This window comes from Calliphora vicina, chromosome 1 (genome assembly GCF_958450345.1).
Source record: "Calliphora vicina chromosome 1, idCalVici1.1, whole genome shotgun sequence".
Lineage (NCBI taxonomy): Eukaryota > Metazoa > Arthropoda > Insecta > Diptera > Calliphoridae > Calliphora > Calliphora vicina.
The window spans coordinates 166530705-166551367 of record NC_088780.1 but is presented as its reverse complement, the minus strand read 5'-3'; the positions used below and the strand labels follow the sequence as shown (position 1 = coordinate 166551367).

Sequence of the window (20663 nt, the reverse complement as noted above, 5' to 3'; positions counted from 1 at the left end):
TATGTTGGGGATTTTTTCAATATTTATTATTAACTACACTTCGGTGTAGGGTATTTGTGATTCGGGTCAGCCGAATATACAACTCTTAAGCCGGATGCCGAAAACGAAATACCATACATTTGCTCCTAAAACGAACTTTTTCAAATCATTCAAACGCCTATAGTACTAATGTCTATTTTGTTTAGGTTCAACAAATCATATTAAATTTGATGTAATTTACAAAATAACAAGGAAGTAAAAAAAAACTGAATCTACTATGCAGGGGGAAAAGGTATAAAGAAAAATTGTTGTTTATTACAATATGTTGTTTTGACAAAAATAAATCATTTCAGGAAACTCCATCTCGCAATAGGTTAAATCCTGTAAAAAGATGGCTTCGTAATGAAGAAATATCTATAATCAACTTTATAAAAAAACATCCTGATTTTGAGGTAATTGTATTTTATTGATTTTTTTCATTCTAATAAATAGTAAAAATTTTTTAAAATTGTATATGAATATTAAAAACATAGCCATATTACTAAATTCATTAACAATTGTATATGAATATTAAAAACATAGCCATATTACTAAATTCATTAACAATTATTACAGAAACCAACTGCACAAATGTATTACAACAAATTTCTATTTGATACTGGTATAGATGCTAATTGGAAACTTGTACGTGCTAAAGTACGTAATATGCGTGTAGCATATCGAAAAACCAAGGAATATGGAATAAATAAAAAATATTTTAGTGATTGTGATGCTGAAGCTATGCGAAGTATTCTAATCAGACAAAAGTAATAAAATATCTATATTAAACTGTTGTTAATTTACAGATAAATTATTAAAAATCTGTTGGTATGTGGATGATTTCGACGTTCTTTTTCCAAATGAAATGGACAGTCATATTGAAAACAAACCAGAAGATCCCAACTTTGATGATGAATTTTCAAACCAGAAATCAATTTCTCATATCAATTATCCAAGTATTATGATTAATGAACAATATCCACTAGATGATGAAATAACATCGAGTTCATCCTCTAAGAGCATAAATGGAGATATATTGGCAGTGCAGACGGATATGTTTAAATTGAAACAACAAAAATATGATAATGTCACAAGCATAAAACAACAACAACTTGATCTGCTTAAATTGAAACAACAATACCATGATAAAGTCACAAGCATAAAACAACAAGAACTTGATCTGGCCAGGGAAAAGTTCAATTTTGAAAAAGAGAAATTTCGCCAAGAATTTGTATTAAAAGAGAAAGAGATTGAAAGTCAGGAGAGACTAAAGTTGATGGAATTGCAAATGAAAGAGAGAATAGCGATGAAAGAGTTAGAGCTTAAGGAGAAACTAGCCCTACAATCAGAGGAAAAACTAGAAACTTCTTATAATAATGTACATATATTATAAAATGACATAATACTTTATAATTTAAAAAGATATTTAATTAATACCTTGTTTAAATTTAAAAATTGTTTATGAATAAGGCCTTTATAATTATCTTTGTTATATTAATTCATCAATCTTTTCCAAGAATTCTCTATTTTCCGGCTTTAAGGTCATTTATTCGTAATAAATTAAATAAAAGATTATTTACATACTTATTTCATTTTATTCTACGTGTCGTTGGTATTTTATTTAATACAAAAAATTTTGTAAAATAAATTAAATATCACAGGTCTGCCTCAGAATTTGGACGAAATTGAAAATATTCGTATTTTCCAATTCGTAACGTTTCTGTTTTGCTTCGAAAGATGTTACTAATTGGTTCTGGCACAAGAACATTACATGACTTAAGGCGAAACCTTTTTAACATACGAAGTTAATGATGAAATATTTGTTTGTCGCTCCTAAAAGTATGCATAAAATATTTTTTAACGTTTCTTTTATTTAAAATTTTTTAATATTTCACTTCCATTTTTCTATTACTAGAAAAGCTAAAAATACGTTTTCGTTTTCACTTTCGTATGAATTTCATTTTTACGACACTATTGATTGCATTCTCAGGGCTACAAATAATAAAAATATGTCAAAAACAAAATAAATTTCAAAATACAAACTATGTATTTCAAAAGATACTGCTAACCTATGCCTCTAACAATCCCAATCCGCCATACTTTTGGAATCCTAATATTTAATATATTTAAAACACCGAATGAAGTTGGAATGTCATTTAAACAAAATCAAACCAATCAGGCATGTTTTGAAATCCACGTGATTTCAAAACACATCACGTTGTTCATACAACTAACAAGCTTATGGGCATACATGAATTTGTCTTGTTTTGACATCTCTTGTCAATGTTATGTTCCTATCCACACGAGACAAATGCACATGTGGACAATTAAGCAAATTGATGTCAAGAAGTACGGTCAAAAACTCATAAAAATATATGGTTTTGTTTAATCCTATTAGTTTTATTCATTCGTTCTTGCGAACGCAGATTTAACAAGGTACTCAGTAACACAACTAATTAATTTTTTTAGAACACACGAAGGAAAGACGATGTGCCTTTTAAATGTCAAAGAAAACACAAAATGCTATGAACAGCATTGTTTGAATTTTAAAACACACAAGAAAATCACTTACAAACACGGTTTCTAAATATCACTACATTAATTGTTAACACCTAAAAAAAGGTTTTCCCACTAAATATTAAAATATATTGTGACTACGCAACTCTGTAACGAAAAATACAACTATGTTAGTTTTGTTTTTCTTCAATTTTCCTTTTTCAGTTCATTTTCGCCCATTCATTTCAGTAGACGTGCGTAATTTTGTATTCGTAACTTGTAAAGTGATTTATAAACAAAAAACACTTAAATATAAAATTGTAGCAAAAGAAAATATGTTTTATTAATATACAAATAAAAAAGTTGAAAAAAATAATGTCGAACGGGCTGGCAGGATTCAAACGATTTCTACACTGGGGACCCATCACTGCATTAAGTAAGTAGAAGAACGATAAGATACCGATTAAAGTGATACATTTCATCAAAGGAATGAAAGCAAAGTAGTGGGAGTTAATAATTCTATTATTAATAATCCTTTGTTTGATTTAATGATAGAAAATCTAAATTTGATTAGAACAATTATATAGTGACTTCTTGTGGTTTGGAACAACAAAATAGTTTAATTTGTTTGTAGTGTTGTTATGCCACATTAACTCCCACAACATTTCCGTTGCAAACGTCTATTCCGGATGTTAACATTCCTACGTTAATGCCACTTGTAGCACTGTCCTATGTATGTTTGTAATTATTAAGGTTTTGTGCTTTGACCGCTAATGTTTGAATGAATGTGTAAATTTGTTTATAATACCAGTTGTTCATTTGCAGTAAGTGGTGTGTTAATTGTAATTCAAAGTGTAATTAGCCAACAACAAACTTAACAAATTACATACCAACAACGATCCATATCGAAACAAAAAAAGAATTTAACTAATATGGAGGTTATGGTGACATGCAACAACAATAATTTCTGAACTGGTTTGGGGGAATTAAACGATACCTATGTATCAGTCAGTTGTAATGTAATAGGTTTAGCATTCATTATGTACGAACAAAAATATCAATATCTATTGCGTGTAAAAAATTCGCATTGGAAATCGTTCAGCATTTACAAAAGGACACCATATATATGTATTTTAACTTTAAAGTATGTATAATCCTTAGGATAATATAAAGAGCATGACGAAATCGTTTATTTGTCATGTTTAAGCATAAAACCGAATTGACTGTCATGCTAATGTTTTCTGATATACAATATTAGCCTTTTGTCAGGAAAAATATAAAAAAAAAATAGATGGAACATGTGACTTTTTCGTTGTTAAGTTATAAAGTTTTGTAGGTATTATACAAAATATATTCTATGATAAGTTTACACACCCACCAATTTTAGTAATAGGACACACATATTTTTAGATTTGTCTTCAAAATCAATATGAATCATTGTATGTACATAAATATATACATACATATATACGTACATATATATGTAACAAAGTAGTCTATGTATTATTAAAAACATATAACAGAAATTAGTCCGTGAATAATAGTTTAAAGTTGGAACGACCTATTTTATCCTTAATACAAATGTTTATTGATAGTTGTATCATACAACATTAATCATGCAACTTAGATATCGATCAGCAGTGATTGACAATACCAAAAGAATTTAGAAAAGTTCTCATAACATTTGACTGATACTAAATACTAAACGCGCAATGTATATATTTATAATATTTAAGTTATTTACATATGCAATATTAATAAATACTTGTATATAGGTATATAAAATTAATCGTTTAAATAGACAAATTTTCAAATAAAAGACAATTCCTATATGTATGAATTTACTATTGGGCAATTCAGAAAAAGTCATGTGTGTTGTATTTAAAGTGTATTTTGATTTTTTGACACTAGCACAACTACTTATTATTATGATAAAGCTATAGAACTCCTAGACAATTATATAAGTCGAGCACATATAAAACTCAGATTGGAGTATGGATAATCTGAGAGTTTTAACTCTTATATATGTGTGTCTGCCTAAAAATGGTACATCAATCTAAAGTGAATGATAACAAGAAAATGGTAACCCAAGCACCTTCCACAAGAAGAACAACTGATTATTTTTTTCTTTACTTGTTTAGATATTTGAACTGTCAAATCTCTTGTGTTTGTTGAGGCAAAAAATACAACAAACCCAAAAGCAAAAACAATAACAGGCAATTTTGACACTTCAATTATATATTAACAAAAACAAAGTATCTGTTGTTTTTGTACATGTTATAGTTCTGTCGTCACCTTCTATAAATTCGCCTTGGTAATATCACTATCCCAGCTGTTTTCAACACATTTTGCAATTGTCGTATTATTTTACAAGAAACAAATAAATAGCCTATTGTTTTAATTGTTCTAGAACTAGTTTCCACCTTATTAAATGCAACTTGATGAAAACTAAATAAATACGGCTCTAATATCTATAATAAATAAATCATCAACAATATTAAACAACGATACCATACTACGTACTGTTCTATTTTTATTTACAACTTCTTATGCTCATGTATAAATGCTATTGTCGTATTTTATAATTTTGTTGTTGTGTTACACTAATATCAACCACAATGAGTGTTTTTATTAAACAGGAAAAGGTATGTACACATATTGTTATTGTTTTTATTATTTTGTATAAATAAAGTATGTTTTTCTTTAATTTTTAAGAAAACCAGAAAACGCAACAGGTTTAATCCTGTTAAAAAATGGGATCATAATGATGAAGCTGCCATAATAAATTTTTTAAAACAACATCGCGAATTTGAGGTAAATAAGAACGCACAATAGAACCGACTCAAATCAAAATGTACCCTAACATCTGCGGTAAATAATTACATCAAAATTAAAAAAAATTAAAACTGGCCAAAAAATTACAAAACTTTGAATATTTTTGGACTTGCACTAGAATTTGGCATTTAAAGGGCCATTCATAAATCTTTTATATGAATCTTAAAAATCTTCAAAAAGGACCTTTTTATTTATTGATCCAGTTCACAAATATTTTGAGAAATGGTCTTCACAAAAAAACTAAACGAAACTTTAGTTGCGGACATTTTTCCTCCACCCTAAAATCATTAAAATCGTCTCATAATGGATATACAGTGCACTCGCGATAATATGAACACCCCAAAATATGAACACTTCCATAGGGTACTCTAAAATATGAACTTAGTGAACTAAGCTGTTCATAGTTTAAAGCTTTTTAAAATCTACCTACACAGCGTTGAAAACTAAATCAACAGGGTAGTGGCTAAATTCTAATTCAACTGCTTAATAATTTTTGGATTTCCTTAGCTGTAGATGGGAATTAGATGCCATTCGCAAATATGAAGAATCTTGCAAAAGTGAACTGGTCTGGTTTTAATTAGTTCATATTATCGCGAGTGCACTGTATTTCTTAAACTAAAATATATGGGTTGTGTAAATTTGTTACCAATTTTTCATAAAAGTCCGTAGAGTATTAAATTAATTCTGCAATTCATAATACATGACAAATGTTTGGGATCAGTTCGACTATTACTTTATTTTACATAAAGGAAAACAAATTTTATACATTTCTATTGCATTTTAGAAACCAACAGCACGAATGTATTACACAAAATTCACGTCAGAAAATGCAATGGATATTTATTGGAAACTTGTGTACTATAAAGTACGTAACATGCATACAGTATATCGCAGAGCTAAAGAATATCAAATGAATAGAGGAGAAACCAATGATATGGATGCAGAAGCTATGAGAAGTATATTAAGCAAAAGTATTAAGTATAAACCAAAAACTGTATTAATTAAACAATAAAATAATTACAGATATAATGTTGAAAATATGTTGGTACGTGGATGATTTTGACCTACTATTCCCTAATGAAATAGACGATAATATAGGCCCAAATTCACAAGAGCCTAGTTCAGATGATGGTGATGAATCTGAATCTTCAAACAAGGAATATGACAATATAAAAAAATATGAAAATATAAATATTGAAAATAATAACTTACCTAATAATAGTTTTAACGTAAAATATCTTCGTGAAGAACCCTCTGTATGTTATTTCCCTAAGAGCATAGGAAGAGATATACTTGCCGTGCAAACGGGAAAATATAATTTCAAAAGACGAATTTTTTTTAAAGAAACCACCAAAAAACAACAAGAACTTGAGCTGGCTAGAGAGAATTTTAATATGGAAAAAGAGAAATTTCAGCTAGAAATGAAAATAAAAGAAAAACAATTCAATACCCAAGAAAAATTAAAGATTATGGAGCTACAAATGAAGGAGAGAATAGCCATGAAAGAGTTGGAACTTAAAGAAAAACTGGAGCTGAAATCAATTAAAAAAAAACAAGAAAATATTTCTTATAATAATGCATATGTACCATAAATTGTCTTAGTTTTACACCATAATTTTGTTCATTTCTTTTAATTTTTTAATATTTTTAATAAAATAACCTGTTATAATGCAAATTTAATAAATTATAAACTTGTAATTTCTTTCAACCAAATATTAAGATTGTATCATCACCTACTTTGTATTGCTAGCTAAATTGCAGTTTATAATGAAGTCATTTGTTATTTAACTAGATTGCATTCAAGTTTAGCAAATGTATGCCAGATTCCTTATTTTTTTTATTACAGTATTTTTGAGGTAAATTTCTAAAACACTCCCACTAATTACCATAATTATTTGTTCATATATTTTTTTCTCTTTAGGTATTATAAAATGCATTACATTGACCACATTATACATGAACTCTATGTGGTGGCCACCCAATAAATCTTTAGGTGGTTTCCTTAATCAAGCCATATTTTTAATGTTTTCTTCAGTGGCCACATTTAACTATATAATGGCGACATTGACAGGTCCTGGTGTTTTGCCAAAAAATTGGAAACCACAGGTGAGTAAGAAATATAAAAGAAATTTACATATTTTCACTTATGACCTTTAAATAGTTGTAGTGTATGCTTTTAGTTATGTATATTGGAGTTGGTAGTAGAGTAGTTATTTTGTTGTATAAACCCTTTTATTAATTAGCAATTAGTTAAAGTTTCATTCGATTTTTATTACACTATATTTTCCAAGTGTATAATTAGCAGTCATCTAAGCTAGTTAATAGCTTCCGTAATGAAGGATATACATACATATAAACGTACGCAAATATATACATATATAACGTACATTTTGTATGTTTATACATTTCCTTATTAACACGGATTTGCGTGTTTAAATGTGCCGTACATAAATGGTCCGTTTTTAATATTACCATATGCATTCATTCTGTTACATTTGTATATTGTCGATGCCCCAACAAAAACTCCTAAAACCATATTAATTTTAACAAGTAAGAGTGCTATATTCGGCTGTAAAGAATCGTATATACCCTTCACCAAAGTTACTTTAAGTTTAAATATTGAAAACAATTTCTGAAAAAATTTAACGTGAATACCGTTGCCACTAAGCTACCGTTAGCCTAAAACAACCGTTATCGCGAAGCTACCGTTAGCAAAATAACTGGAATTACCGTTGCTACGCTACCGTTAGCCTAAAATACCCTTTCAGCCCAACAACTGTTATCGCTAAGCTGGAATTTCCGTTGCCGATATTCTATAAATAATTTAAATTTTTAATTTCAATAATTGAGTTTATTGAAATCTACAAAATTTAAAATGAAATTAACGTACATTTAAATTACGTTACCGCTATGCTACCCTTATCGAAATAACTGTAATTACAAGTATCGCTAAAATACCGTTAGCGAAATAATCCCAATTAGCATTACCGTTAACTTTTATCCGTTTTGAATCGGTAGCCAACCTTAAAAAAACGTTTGGTGGAAAATAAATCGTTGATTTTTGCTTGTATCTTGGACATTTGTTTGATATATTAATGTAATATGGACAAATTGTCATATTCTGTATATTCGTATATTCCTATACCTACAGTGAGCCTCAAAAGTGCGTATACACCAAAAATTATTTGATTTTTTTAAAATTTAAAAGTTTCGGTTTGTTGGAGAATGGGTTGAATAATATATTCGGTTGTGAAAAAAAAGATTTAAGGAGGACTATAATGATTTTCGTGATCTTAAAAAAATCAAAAAATTCGCTGATGTTTACTCACTATGAGGCTGTGTCTATATAAATCAAGGCATATATCAAGGTGTATATCTAATTTGGATAGCTATAGATAGCGGAGTCGATATAGCCATGTCCGTCTGTCTATTGCAATCAATTATCCGAATCTCCCAAATAACTTCCTCTATTTTTGGTCTATTTTTATCTATATCTGGATTATTAAGTCATTAATATAGACAATATGGATGTCTAATGACCATAGTAAGTTGGACCTACAATGGGTCAAAATCGGAAAAAATATTTTTAACCCAAATATTTTTTATCACCAAAAGTTTTTTTTCCGCTAAATATTAAAAAAAAATTGAAAAAACAAAAAAATTTAAAAAACAACAATTCGAAAAAAAAAATTTCCTAAAATTGAAAAAAACATCTTTGGAAAAAAAATTTTGTTTACCTAAAAATATTTAACATTTTTATTTTGAAGTATAATTTGGTGAAGGGTATACAGTGGTGGCCAGGTAATTAAGACAAAAATTGTTTGCTAAATTCCATGTAATTGTCAATTATTTTTTCAAATATTTCCACAAATACGTATGCATGAGGACTGTTTTAACACACAAGTGTGTTTTATTCGACGGTATCAATTCATACATATTCACCACGAACTCATAAGATTTTTCTAAAACTTTACCAAATTTTTTTTTTTTTAAATAAACATATTTTCTCACATTTATATCATTATATTTTTATTATTATAAAATATTCGGACCAAATTTCGTATTTTTAGTTCCATTAGTTTCGGTCATATCATGTTATTAACAGCGGATGTTCGCTGAGGTGGGTCAACGTATTTCCACATATATTTGTCCATATATGTTTTACCGATTTTTCCAAACATTTTTGAGAAACAAGAAACATTAATAATAAATTTCATTAAAATTCAATTGATGAAAAAAATTCAAGTATTTGTTTTAAATATACCACTGTATAAGATTCGGCACAGCCGAATATAGCTCTCTCACTTGTTTTATTTAATTTTGAAAATAAATTTATTCGAATAATTTTTTTTGGAATTGTCCCTAGACTAAATACAAAAAAATATTTAGAGTATGTATTTGCAAAATTTCAATAAATAAATCACCTAAAAGCTGTGCTCTCCTAATGTATGCATGCATGCAACCACGAATAAAACATTGAAAGTAGTTACAACTTATTTAACAAATACTTTTCGATTTAAATTTCTTGCTGCATCGGTTTATACAATTTAGATTTCTTGTTAAACGCTTGAAAACATTGTAAATCACTCATGAAAAATGTGTATGTGTAATGGGCATAATAAATTATTCACATTTAACACGCAATTTTAAGGGATATTAGTAAATATTTGCATACATAAAATGTCACAATATTGCAAGAATATATGTATATTGTACAAAAAGAAACACACTATTACTTGTTATTAAATTGCAGTCATTATTTTAACAATTCATATATTTTGTTTTCCTTTAAGGAGCCAAAAGCTGTTGAGCAGTTACAGTATTGTAAAGTATGTGAAGGTTATAAAGCACCCAGATCTCATCATTGCCGTAAATGTAAGTGTACAAAGTAGAGTGTAATTGATTTATTGTAATTAAATTTAATTTCCGGTTTTTATTTTTTTTATAAATTTGCAGGTAATCGTTGCATTAAGAAAATGGATCATCATTGTCCTTGGATTAATCATTGTGTTGGTTGGGCCAATCATGCCTATTTCACCTACTTCTTAGCATTTTCCATTATTGGTAGTTTACATGGTTCTGTCATTCTGTGCATTACCTTTTATAGAGGCATTCATCGTTATTGGTATTTGTCGCGGGGTCTTGTTCACTTAGCCACCGTGCAATTTTCCATGTATAGCATTATTTTATGTATATTTTCAATGGGTTTGGCTATTGGTGTGGTGATAGCCCTAGGAATGTTGTTATATTTCCAGGTAATTGAAAAATATTTCTAAATTAGATAAATAATAATTAATATTGGTCTTTAGCTTAAATCGATTGTTAAAAATCAAACTGGCATCGAGATGTGGATTGTTGAAAAAGCCATGTACAGGCGCATGCATAATCCGGACTTGGATGATTTTGTGTATCCCTATGATTTGGGCTGGTGGTCAAATATGAAACAAGTCTTCATAAATGAAAATGTAAACAAAGGAGCAGGAATTGAATGGCCAGTTAAAGAAGGATGCCATCAATATACTCTGACAGTGAGTTGTATAATTTATCAACAAAAATAACCATAAAAATTATTAAAATTTCTTGTATTTATCTAGTGTGAACAAATCGCTCAAAAATGTGAAAAACGTGCTCGTACTCGCACTTATAAGTGCATACGTAAAGCTACCGGAAGCTATTTACCACTATTCTCGCAAGGTTTTCGAGTTTGTTTATCACCTCCCTGTACTGATGAACCCCGTATACAACTCGAACCTGATGAAATTATTAAAGTAACACGCTACCGTCAACATTGGTTATTTGGCGAACGTGTTGTAGACGACAGAAAAGATAAAAACAATAAAAGACCTTTGCGTGGTTGGTTTCCCAGACGTTGTGCTGTAGAACTTATTCAACCGGAACAACCTTTTTCAAGCAGCGACGACTGTGAGGTTACCGAAACAAATAATCGACACCCACAGACGCCAAAGAAGACCGCACTTAATAATGGAGGCAGTTGTGCAAAATCACAAAATGGTCATCATCGTAAAAAAAATAACTGACATAAAAAGACTTTAATACTTTATGATTAGCAAGTAATACGGGAAAAAAACTAAGAACACACATTGTAGTGTGTAAAATATATACATACATACATACTTGTATACAAACTTATACATACATATTTAAAAATCAATTTGAAAATAAATAATTTATTGGAAAGTTTTTAATTGGATGTTCGTTTGTTTGAATTAATATGGCTCGGTTAGTGTAAGTTGATAGATATTACATTAAATATAACCTTAGCTTTAACAAACTCAAGTATGGAAAACAAACATTTATATTTTAATAACACAGTGATACAAAGGTGAACGAAGAAATCAGGGGTTCTCATGTAGCAATTCTGTTTTGTTGGAGTTCTTAGAGTAGGGAAGTACTTTTAATTTTTTCGATCACTTCGTTTTAGTGTAGCTTCTTTCTATTTATATATTAAAGCCTTCTTCAATTCATAGCTCCTACTGCAAAAAGTAATTCCAACACAACACCACCCACAAACCTGTACCTTACTGAAAAAAAGTTTTGTTACTTACTGAAGTTGTTCTTTTTTTAATGGAGTTAACGCGTTGTTGCGTTTGTAACTTTTTTTTAAATGGAGTTAACGTTATAAAAAACTAGAGATAATAAAGTGCTGCCAGATCTGTACAATATGTTCAACTTTATACTCTGACATCTGGCTTATGCACACACCGGGCATTTCTTATGGGACTGATCGGTTTGAAGACCGTTCAAATCTAGCTACGAACAAGTAAGAGATCTATATTCGGCTCTGCCGGATCTTATATACCCTTCGCGAAATAATACTTCAAAATAAAAATTATAAATATTTTATGTAAACAAAATTTTTTTTTACAGTTATTTAATTTGTAACATTTTTTTTCCGAATTGTTTTTTAAATTTAAAAATTTTTTTGGATTTTTAATTTTTAGCCAAAAAAAAATTTGGTGAAAAAATAATTCGGGTTAATAAATATTTTTTCCGATTTTGACCCATTGTTGGTTCAACTTACTATGGTCTTATATACGTCGTCGCAAAGGTCTTTGAAATATCTATCAATAGATATCCATATTGCCTATATTATTCAGCCATTTGTGGACCGATTTTCTCGATTTTAAATAGCAACCGAGCCGAAAGAATTCCGGAAATATTGATATATGAATCGTGTATGTAAGTTATTTGGGGGCTTCGGAAAGTTGATTTCAACAGACAGACAGGCGGACATGGCTTAATCGACTCCGCTACCTATAAAGATCCAGAATATATATACTTTATAGGGTCGGAAAATTATATTGTGGAAGGTGAAGGGTATAAAAATGGGTTTGCTGATGTCAGCCAACGGGGCTGTAAGTGTTAAGACAAGAAAACTTTGTGTTGGCATACTTTTAGGCTGATGTATTATGCAGTTCTTGAATTTTCATCGAATTTCATGTTTGCACTTTAAAAAATCTATAATCACAGATGGCGCTAATTTAAATGTATAATAATAAACAAGCATACTTTAGGGCGTACCATTTCTAATCATACACTTCGAGAAAAACACGCCCAGCTTATTTACTTACATTACTCTTAATTAAATTAAAATAAGAATTTTTTTATTGTTTTCACTACATTATTTATATTTATTGACTGTTTTCAATAAAATATAATTAAACTAAAAGAAAAAAAACTAAAATAAAAAAATACCAATAAATTCGTTTTCAATTTTATACAGATACATTTAAATAAATTAGATGTTTTGTTTTTTTTTTGAAGGTAATACATGTGGGGACAGGCTTTATATTTTTAGGTATTTTATTGCAATTAGAACCCCAGCAATTACATACCAAACATTATACAAAACATTGATAAAAAAATAGTACATAAAACAGATTTAATCAATTAAAACACTTAAAATGTAAATGTATACACATATACATATAAATAAAATATATAATTACAAAATAAAACATACACAGACATCGATTAAACAATAATAAAAAAATTAAAATAAAATAAAAAAATAGCACAATCATTTGCATTTAAAATTACATTTAAGTTGAGAAAGAAAAACAGTGATTATCATCTTAATGAACGAATAATGGTCATGCAAAAGTACAAAATACACATGGTGTTTTTTTAAACAGTACAATTAATTAATACATACAATTTGTGAAAAACTAAATTATAAAGATTTCAAATTAAAATTATTTCACTTTATTTGTTTTTTTGTTTTTTGTTTTTAAAGAATAAATCCAAAAGTTTTCATTTTATATTTGGCATAACGCTTTCTAAATAGAGAGAAATTGAGAGTCAGAAGCTAATAGTAATATTATCTTTTTGTTTTTTTAATAATAATTTTATAATTTTTTGAATTATTTCTTGAAAAATTAATATTGTTTTTAAAATCGATTATTATTATTACTATAATAATGTATATTAAAATTGTATCAAGTTAGTTTACTAATTGATTTCGATGAGGCATTTTAAGAAGGCTTTCATTTTAATGATTTTCTTTTTAAGTTTTTATTTTCTTTTTGCTTGTCTGGCCCATATTTAACTTCTTCCATCATTGCTTTATAATTATTTAGTAAATAGTTTGGAATTTAGTTGAATAATTTAAAAATTTCCATGAAAATTTCTATGGCGAGTATTTTCCAAAATATATTACGATTTCAAATCTGGAAATAATCAAAAAAAAAAAAATAAAGATTATTAAAAACAAAAAAACTTACACAATAATATAATCCTTAACAAAGTGTTATTGTTTTTGTTTAAATAAAATACTTACATTTGATTCATCATTATCATTTGATTGTCCACGAGTCGAACTCAATTGCAATTTGCTAGTTGAAGCAGCTGTTTTATCTCCAACTTTTAATAGGTCGGAGGTGCCAGCCAAGTCGTGATTAGATGCTGATGGTCGCAAAGCGGCACGTTTGGCTACAATTTCTAGCATTTCATTTAAAATGGCACCCTCGGCTGCCACATCTGCAGAACTTTTATCTAGTTCTGAAATTATTAAAAAACAAAAATATAATTAAACAAAAATACAAAAGGCCTTAGGTAACTAAAAGTTCAAAAGCGTTTTGTTTTATTGATACAGATAGATTACACCAAACTACATAAATGTACCTTATTGTTGATTTATTTAATTTAATAAACATTGATCGCTTATTCAAAACTGAATTAAAAATTTACTCCAAAAAATTAATTGAAATGTAAAAAAAAAAACTATTTTTGCCAAATTATACTTTAAAATACAAATATTTTAAGGTAAAAAAAACCACAAATTTTTTGTTCACTTATAAATTTAAAAAAAAATCTTGAAAAAAAAAATTTTTATTTTTGAAAAATTTTGAAAAAATTTAAATTTTTTTTTAAATTTATAAGTGAACAAAAAATTTGTGGTAAACAAATTTTGTTGGTAAAAAAAATTCGGGTTAAAAAATAATTTTCCAGATTTTGACCCTTTGCAAAGGACTTTGAGATATCAATTATTGATATCCATATTGTCTATAATAATGACTTAATAATCCAGATATAGATCAAAAATAGTTCAAAAATCGTGGTTGTCCTGGTGTTTTCCTTATATCTCAGCCATTTGTGGACCGATTTTCTCGATTTTAAATAGCAACCGAACCGAGTCTTTAGCGGATATATTGATGTCTAACTCATGTATGTAAGTTTTCTGGGTGCTACAGAAAGTTGATTTCAACATACAGACGGACAGACGGTCATGGCTATATCAACTCCTCTTTCTAAAAGGATCCAGAATATATAAACTTTTCCCGCCAATTTTGAAAATAATTTCAATATTTCTGTGGGACTTTTTAATTTTAAACAGTTGTTTTGTTTTATCTCTTACTGGCAACATAATTGCATTTCATAATAAGATAGGAAATTGAAAATATAAACTTACTGTTGCAAGACAAACGCAAATTGAGTTCTTCTTTAAGCTGAGCATGTCGATGTTCTAACTGTAATTCTTGTTGACGTATTCCAAGCTCTTCATCGCGTTTTCTAAGAAATTTATAAATAATTGCAATTAAATGTCAAGAAATCTAAAAAAGTGTAACACTTACTTAAGTTGTGTTATATTACGCCATATTTCCAAAAGTTCTTTTAATAATTTCTCATCACTACTGCCAATATTAGTAGTCGTATCCGGACTAAACATATGAAATAGATTAAAAATTTACAATAATAAAAGTTAATCTTTGCAATAAAATTAGAACGAAATGTAACATACTTATCATAATTTTGTTCTTCACCACGTAAAGCCTTTTCAATGAGTACCCCACGTGTTTCCAATTCTTTTAATTGCACTTCGATTTCTTCTTGTTCACGCTGGATTTCCTGAGCGATTCTTAATCGCTTAAGTTCAGCTTGGCGAACAGCCTTCGATATTGCACGCTGTTTCTTTTGATCGCGAGTCTCGGTAGCGTAACTCTCGTCTAGGGAAACATTAAAATTTAAATTTATTCAAAAAAAACAAAAAAAAATAATAAAAACTCAAGTTAAGTGCCAAGTTAAAAGTGCAAATATGTAATAAGAAAATAAATATTAAAAGAAAACAAACCATCAGATCTTTGATAATTCAGTGGCAAAGGCGGTATGGGAGGCGGTGTCTGATCGTCATAAGCGGCGGCTGCGGCGGTATTTGTATTTGTCATTGATTGCGATTTATTCACACCCAATTGGGGACTAGAAGATGAAAACGCCAGGGCTGATGAGGATGATGATTTCTTGGTAGGAGTGTGTGAAAAGTTTTGATTGTGATGTGCTGATGTTGATTGTTGGTGTTTGTGTTGCAGCTGTTGTTGTTGTTGGTGTTGTTCATAATGACGATGTCGACTGTTGCTGTTATTGTTGTTGCTCAAATTATTTATTTGTGAATGACTGTAGGGTGTATGCGTTAATTGTGTTCTGCTGGGAAAATCAGGATTATTATGACATTCATATGACATGGCCATAGAAGCCGATGAAGTTCTCAAACGTCTTGTTGGACTGCCACCAGTATAATTGGCCATATTGAATAAATAATCCTCCTTATCCTGAGTTGTTTAAAAATGTGTGTTTTTTTTTGTGTGTGTGTGTTGGTTTTAATTATTTAGTTTGTATAAAAAAAATAGAATAATTTTGTAGTTTTTTGAAATGTTCGTTTAGTTAACGATTTTAGAAAAAGTTCAAAAATTAAGGGCATGTAGTAAATGTATTATGGTTGGTTTCGTTTGTTTTTAGAAAAAATTTTGTTGGAATTTGAATATTGCCGAGCCAAGGAGCAGAGCAGCATGTATAAAAATGGAAAAAATTTAAGAAAACAAATTGATTATAAAAAATTTAACTTTCTTTTAGTCGTTTTCAAAACTATTAAAGTATTGAGAGACATGCTTTTTTTTAAAAACTTTTGCTTTTAAGAGTGACAAAGAAAAAGAAGTTTTTTTTTTGGGGGGGATTGAAAGCTGTGAAAGGGTAAAAAAGGCTAAGGATTTCCAAAAGATCACCAGAATAAATCTAATGATTCAACACAATATACCTACATACAAAAAAATTAAACCAAAACCAAAACAAAAAATATTTTCTAAAATTAATATAGTTGAGTTGAGTACAAAGGCGAAAAACAGAGTTTAGTAAACAATTTTGTGTAATATTTTTCGAATTTTCACGCAACTCCGAATCAGAAAATCCTACAATTTATTTTGTTTCCACAAATTTTCGAAACATTCGATGTATTCGAAATTTTCAGGACAACACAACTTGTGGATTCTATTCGTAAAACTCAATTTAAAATTTTTCTAAATTTTGAATATACATATTAATAACATAGAACATACAACAAGAAGAGAAGGTGAGAGAGATAATACAATTGTACATTCTTCAGTACAAATCAAATTTAAGAAGAACTGTAGTACTAAATAACTAAAACGATTAATTAAGATTAAGTACAATTTCAATTGAGTAAAGTTTGATTGTTTAACAATAGAATAATTGACTGAAAATGTAAAAATCATTAATTGTCATAAAATGTACCCATTATATTTGGATTCCAACATTTTTAATAGATTTTTGCTCGTTAAAGTTTCAATAGGCTTCGTCCTTGGGCCAAAAGAAATGTGCCAAACTATCGAAATATCTTCAAAATTGCAACCTGTACTTTGAGCACAATGTTTACAGTTAGACGGACGGACATCGTTTAATAGACTCAGAAATTGGTTCCGAGTCGATCGGTTTACTTCAAGATGGGTGTAAGGGTGTATATATCAATTGTAACTACTTAGTAACAAATTACATTTGCCACTAAATATGAACGTTAAAATCCCATCACTGTCACCCATATGTGTGAAAAAAGTAATTTTGTTCATTGACATTACTCTCTCCTTCGCTTCTATATATTAATTCTATGTACATGTTAATAAATTGACTAATAAATCCCATGCTACAGAATCGGTTTTTAAAATTTTGCACTCAACCATACAAAAAATATAAAAAAAAAATCATACTATTTTCCTTAAAACAACATTAAAAAATTACAATTTATTTATCCATATAAAAAAAAATACTAAAAATAATTATAATAACAATTACAAAGGAAATCATAATACAAAATTATAATAAAAATAATAAATAATAAAATGGCATCATTGTGATTTTTTTTTTATAAAAAAAAATATTTCAATAAAAAATGCTTAAAAGACGACTGGATTTCATCATAAGACTGACTGACGGACATAATTTTTCATAAAATTTAAACAAAAAATTAATCGTTCTGCAAAGAAGGCAAAAAGGGAAAAAAGAAGAAAATATAAAAACCAAAAAAATAATTGTTAGGAAAATTTCTAAACCAAGTTTAACCACGTTTTTGTTTTTTAAAGCATTGTTAAGCTGTTGCAGTACAGGATACAATATTAGATGCATGTATTCGTATTTAAAAGTTAATCCAATATGAGATGATAGTTTAAATGAAGTCGGAAGATAAGCAAGTACTTATTAGGTCAAAGCTAGGTAACACAGGATACTTAGACTACATTGTATAAAATGTTCTTCCCTAACGTTTTTACGTGATTGTTTATCTCTATCAGTTTAAAAAAGCAATTCAAAAGAAAATTACATACTTATTTTTCAAAAAAAGCTCAAAATATACGTTTCACATTTTATTATTTGATATAAAAGTTTTAATATGTATGTACAATTAATGTTACAAATTTTTTCCGGTCGAAAGTGGAATTAATTCCACATTTTGCATCTTTAGAAAAATTAAAACGGTAAACATTCAGTTTTCTAACCCCCATTAACACGATGTTTGGTTATGTGTTAACTATTAGTTAGTTAGCTATTACTGTCATTTAAAATTATTTTTGTATGAAAACTGTCAGTTTAACTATTAGTTAACACATTAGTTTAGTTTGTAATTACATATGTATTTGTTTTTTTTTACATCTTTAAATAATTTCATTACCTGTGCTTTAATATACAAAACATTTTCAAATTAAATTTTGAAATTCAAAATAATAAACTATTTTGGGAATTGGCAAAATCAAACGAAATCTGAAAAAGCTAAAAGAAACCCGATAGGAATAATTACTACGGAATTGAAACCATTCCGAACGAAATGTTTGACAGGCCTGATAATCACAGTAAAATCTTAAGCTTCGGGTTCTATAAGACGAACAATTGAATAACTTAAAAAGTTAAACAGTCGATTATATTTTTTGTTTAAACAATTTAGTAAAATGCATTTTTCGATGAAAAATCAAATAGTCAATAAAAGTCAAAATATCGATTTTAATTTTTGTTTTAATAAAATTTTATGAAATGCATTTTTCTCACCGACTATTCAAATATTTAAAAAAGTCGGAAGTTCGAAGTTTGTGCAGCTGCGTTGCCAATTTGGCAACTTCCGTAAAATCCTTTAACTTTAATGACTTAAAAAATTAAAAATGTTCATTAGCCAATTTCTCAGCAATATAAATCATACGTTATTTGGGGCTTTCCGAAACATTGTATCTGCCGGGTGGTAGTACACCGCACACTGGTTCAAGGGCGGCATTAATTAATTTTTTTCATGTCTTCTGATCTACCTGATTTTTGTAATAAACAATCTAATTATCATGTACCAAAAATATTAGGCTTATATCTTTTTACTTTTTTGTCCACAGACATTCAAAGGTGACCTAAGTGACTGCGTTTGAAATGACCGTATTTATATGCTACCTTTTATCGCTTCATGCTGTTAAAATATTCTTGTAATGACACTATAATGATTTTTTTTTATAGAATTGGATGTTATAAATGATATAAATGATATAAATGATATATGCAAATAAAAAAAATTTTGAAAATTAAAAAAAAAAATTTTTTACTACTATAAATTGTCCAAAAATATTTATTTTCTCCAACTTCTATGGATTGTACCTATTGATCTCCAACGACCTCTAGCCCGAGACTTATATCGAATTAAAGCCTGAAGTCTCAGCTAACGATTTATTAAAAATTCAGCTGCCCGTTTTTGCCCCTAAGCAAATCCGGTACAAAAAACAAAAAAAAAGTTAGGAAAAATTTGCTTCACAAGCATGTTATTGGGCATGCAATAACAGCTTTTTTTTTAAATAATTCGGTATCTCGGGAACTATTGGAGATATTATTACGAAATTTTACATGGTTGGAGCTGAGGTGTTTTCGAGTTGATTCGTAGTTGTTCAGCTTCCTACGGGTAATGGGGGCCAGTATGTGGCCCCTCAAATTTGGTCACCTCGGATCTCAAATTTTTAAAAAAATCGACAAAAATCCATTTATGATCCGAATAAGCTGAAATTTAAAATATAAATAGTACTTGAGAAGATCTACTAAAAATACGCTTAGATTTGTAGGTTATATATATATTTTGAAGAGATATTTAGGTTTATTGATTTATTTTTTTTTAATTTTGCTCGATCTTGTTTTGGTTTTTTAGATATGGCGGGCCAACGGAGGGTCGAAATTTTTTTTTAACAGCGTCAGCCATATTGGCGATAAAATTCTAAATAAAATAAAAACAACTTGGAGACAGTTATGTCATCCCTATAAAAAGTTACATGCATCCAAAGTTAGAAAATGTAAAAACTAAAAAAAAATGATAATATGGTGATTTTCCATGAAGAAAAATATAAATTTGAATTAATGTAAAATTTAAACGGTTAAAGATATCATAACAAAATTTGGAACTGATATAGACCCAAATGTCCTTAAATCAATGGCATTATAATTTTTGACATTTTTTATTTTCAAATACCGAAATTCCTGAAACGGGGAAAATGTGTTCCAAA

General features: G+C 28.5%; 4 protein-coding genes across 13 annotated transcripts in view; 3 read left to right on the top strand and 1 right to left on the bottom strand.

Moving 5' to 3' along the window:
- The first annotated feature begins 177 nt into the window (after positions 1–177).
- LOC135960376 (uncharacterized) lies at positions 178–1597 on the top strand. The gene is made up of 4 exons (XM_065511657.1): positions 178–271; positions 333–431; positions 595–766; positions 825–1597. Exons 1-4 carry the CDS (start codon positions 257–259, stop codon positions 1409–1411), a joined length of 873 nt encoding a protein of 290 aa, XP_065367729.1. The 5' UTR covers positions 178–256; the 3' UTR covers positions 1412–1597.
- A 1197-nt stretch (positions 1598–2794) lies between these two features.
- On the top strand, positions 2795–11560 carry LOC135948676 (palmitoyltransferase ZDHHC6). The gene is made up of 6 exons (XM_065498072.1): positions 2795–2950; positions 7271–7455; positions 10143–10224; positions 10306–10604; positions 10659–10877; positions 10944–11560. Exons 1-6 carry the CDS (start codon positions 2890–2892, stop codon positions 11385–11387), a joined length of 1290 nt encoding a protein of 429 aa, XP_065354144.1. The 5' UTR covers positions 2795–2889; the 3' UTR covers positions 11388–11560.
- LOC135948677 (uncharacterized) lies at positions 5002–7040 on the top strand. Its single transcript, XM_065498074.1, has 4 exons — positions 5002–5159; positions 5230–5328; positions 6134–6305; positions 6373–7040. The coding sequence occupies exons 1-4, from the start codon at positions 5133–5135 to the stop codon at positions 6939–6941; spliced, it is 867 nt and encodes a 288-aa protein (XP_065354146.1). The 5' UTR covers positions 5002–5132; the 3' UTR covers positions 6942–7040.
- Positions 11561–13072: 1512 nt separating the features above from the next.
- Positions 13073–20663, bottom strand: part of Mical (Molecule interacting with CasL) — a 102469-nt gene continuing 94878 nt past the window's right edge. For 6 of the 10 annotated variants that reach the window (XM_065498061.1, XM_065498062.1, XM_065498070.1 and 3 more), the window contains 6 exons: positions 15941–16415; positions 15611–15815; positions 15444–15530; positions 15281–15381; positions 14150–14370; positions 13073–14039 (listed from right to left, as the gene is read on the bottom strand). In XM_065498061.1, coding sequence (XP_065354133.1) covers positions 14034–14039; positions 14150–14370; positions 15281–15381; positions 15444–15530; positions 15611–15815; positions 15941–16415 — 1095 coding nt within the window. In that variant the 3' untranslated portion in view covers positions 13073–14033. Of the gene's footprint in view, positions 14040–14149; positions 14371–15280; positions 15382–15443; positions 15531–15610; positions 15816–15940; positions 16416–17354; positions 17369–17863; positions 18128–20663 lie in introns of those variants that run through there. The other 4 variants (XM_065498065.1, XM_065498066.1, XM_065498067.1 and 1 more) reach the window with 2 other exon arrangements.

Bases quoted from the DNA above. Each gene is read 5' to 3' on its own strand.
- LOC135960376 (XM_065511657.1), top strand. The intron at 432-594 runs GTAATTGTATTT...CAATTATTACAG, and splicing joins AAAAACATCCTGATTTTGAG to AAACCAACTGCACAAATGTA. The intron at 767-824 runs GTATTCTAATCA...GTTAATTTACAG, and splicing joins TGATGCTGAAGCTATGCGAA to ATAAATTATTAAAAATCTGT.
- LOC135948676 (XM_065498072.1), top strand. From the start codon at position 2,890: ATGTCGAACGGGCTGGCAGGATTCAAACGATTTCTACACTGGGGACCC. The intron at 2,951-7,270 runs GTAAGTAGAAGA...TTTTCTCTTTAG, and splicing joins GGGACCCATCACTGCATTAA to GTATTATAAAATGCATTACA. The intron at 10,225-10,305 runs GTAAGTGTACAA...ATAAATTTGCAG, and splicing joins ATCTCATCATTGCCGTAAAT to GTAATCGTTGCATTAAGAAA.
- LOC135948677 (XM_065498074.1), top strand. From the start codon at position 5,133: ATGAGTGTTTTTATTAAACAGGAAAAG. The intron at 5,160-5,229 runs GTATGTACACAT...TTAATTTTTAAG, and splicing joins TTTTTATTAAACAGGAAAAG to AAAACCAGAAAACGCAACAG. The intron at 5,329-6,133 runs GTAAATAAGAAC...ATTGCATTTTAG, and splicing joins AACAACATCGCGAATTTGAG to AAACCAACAGCACGAATGTA.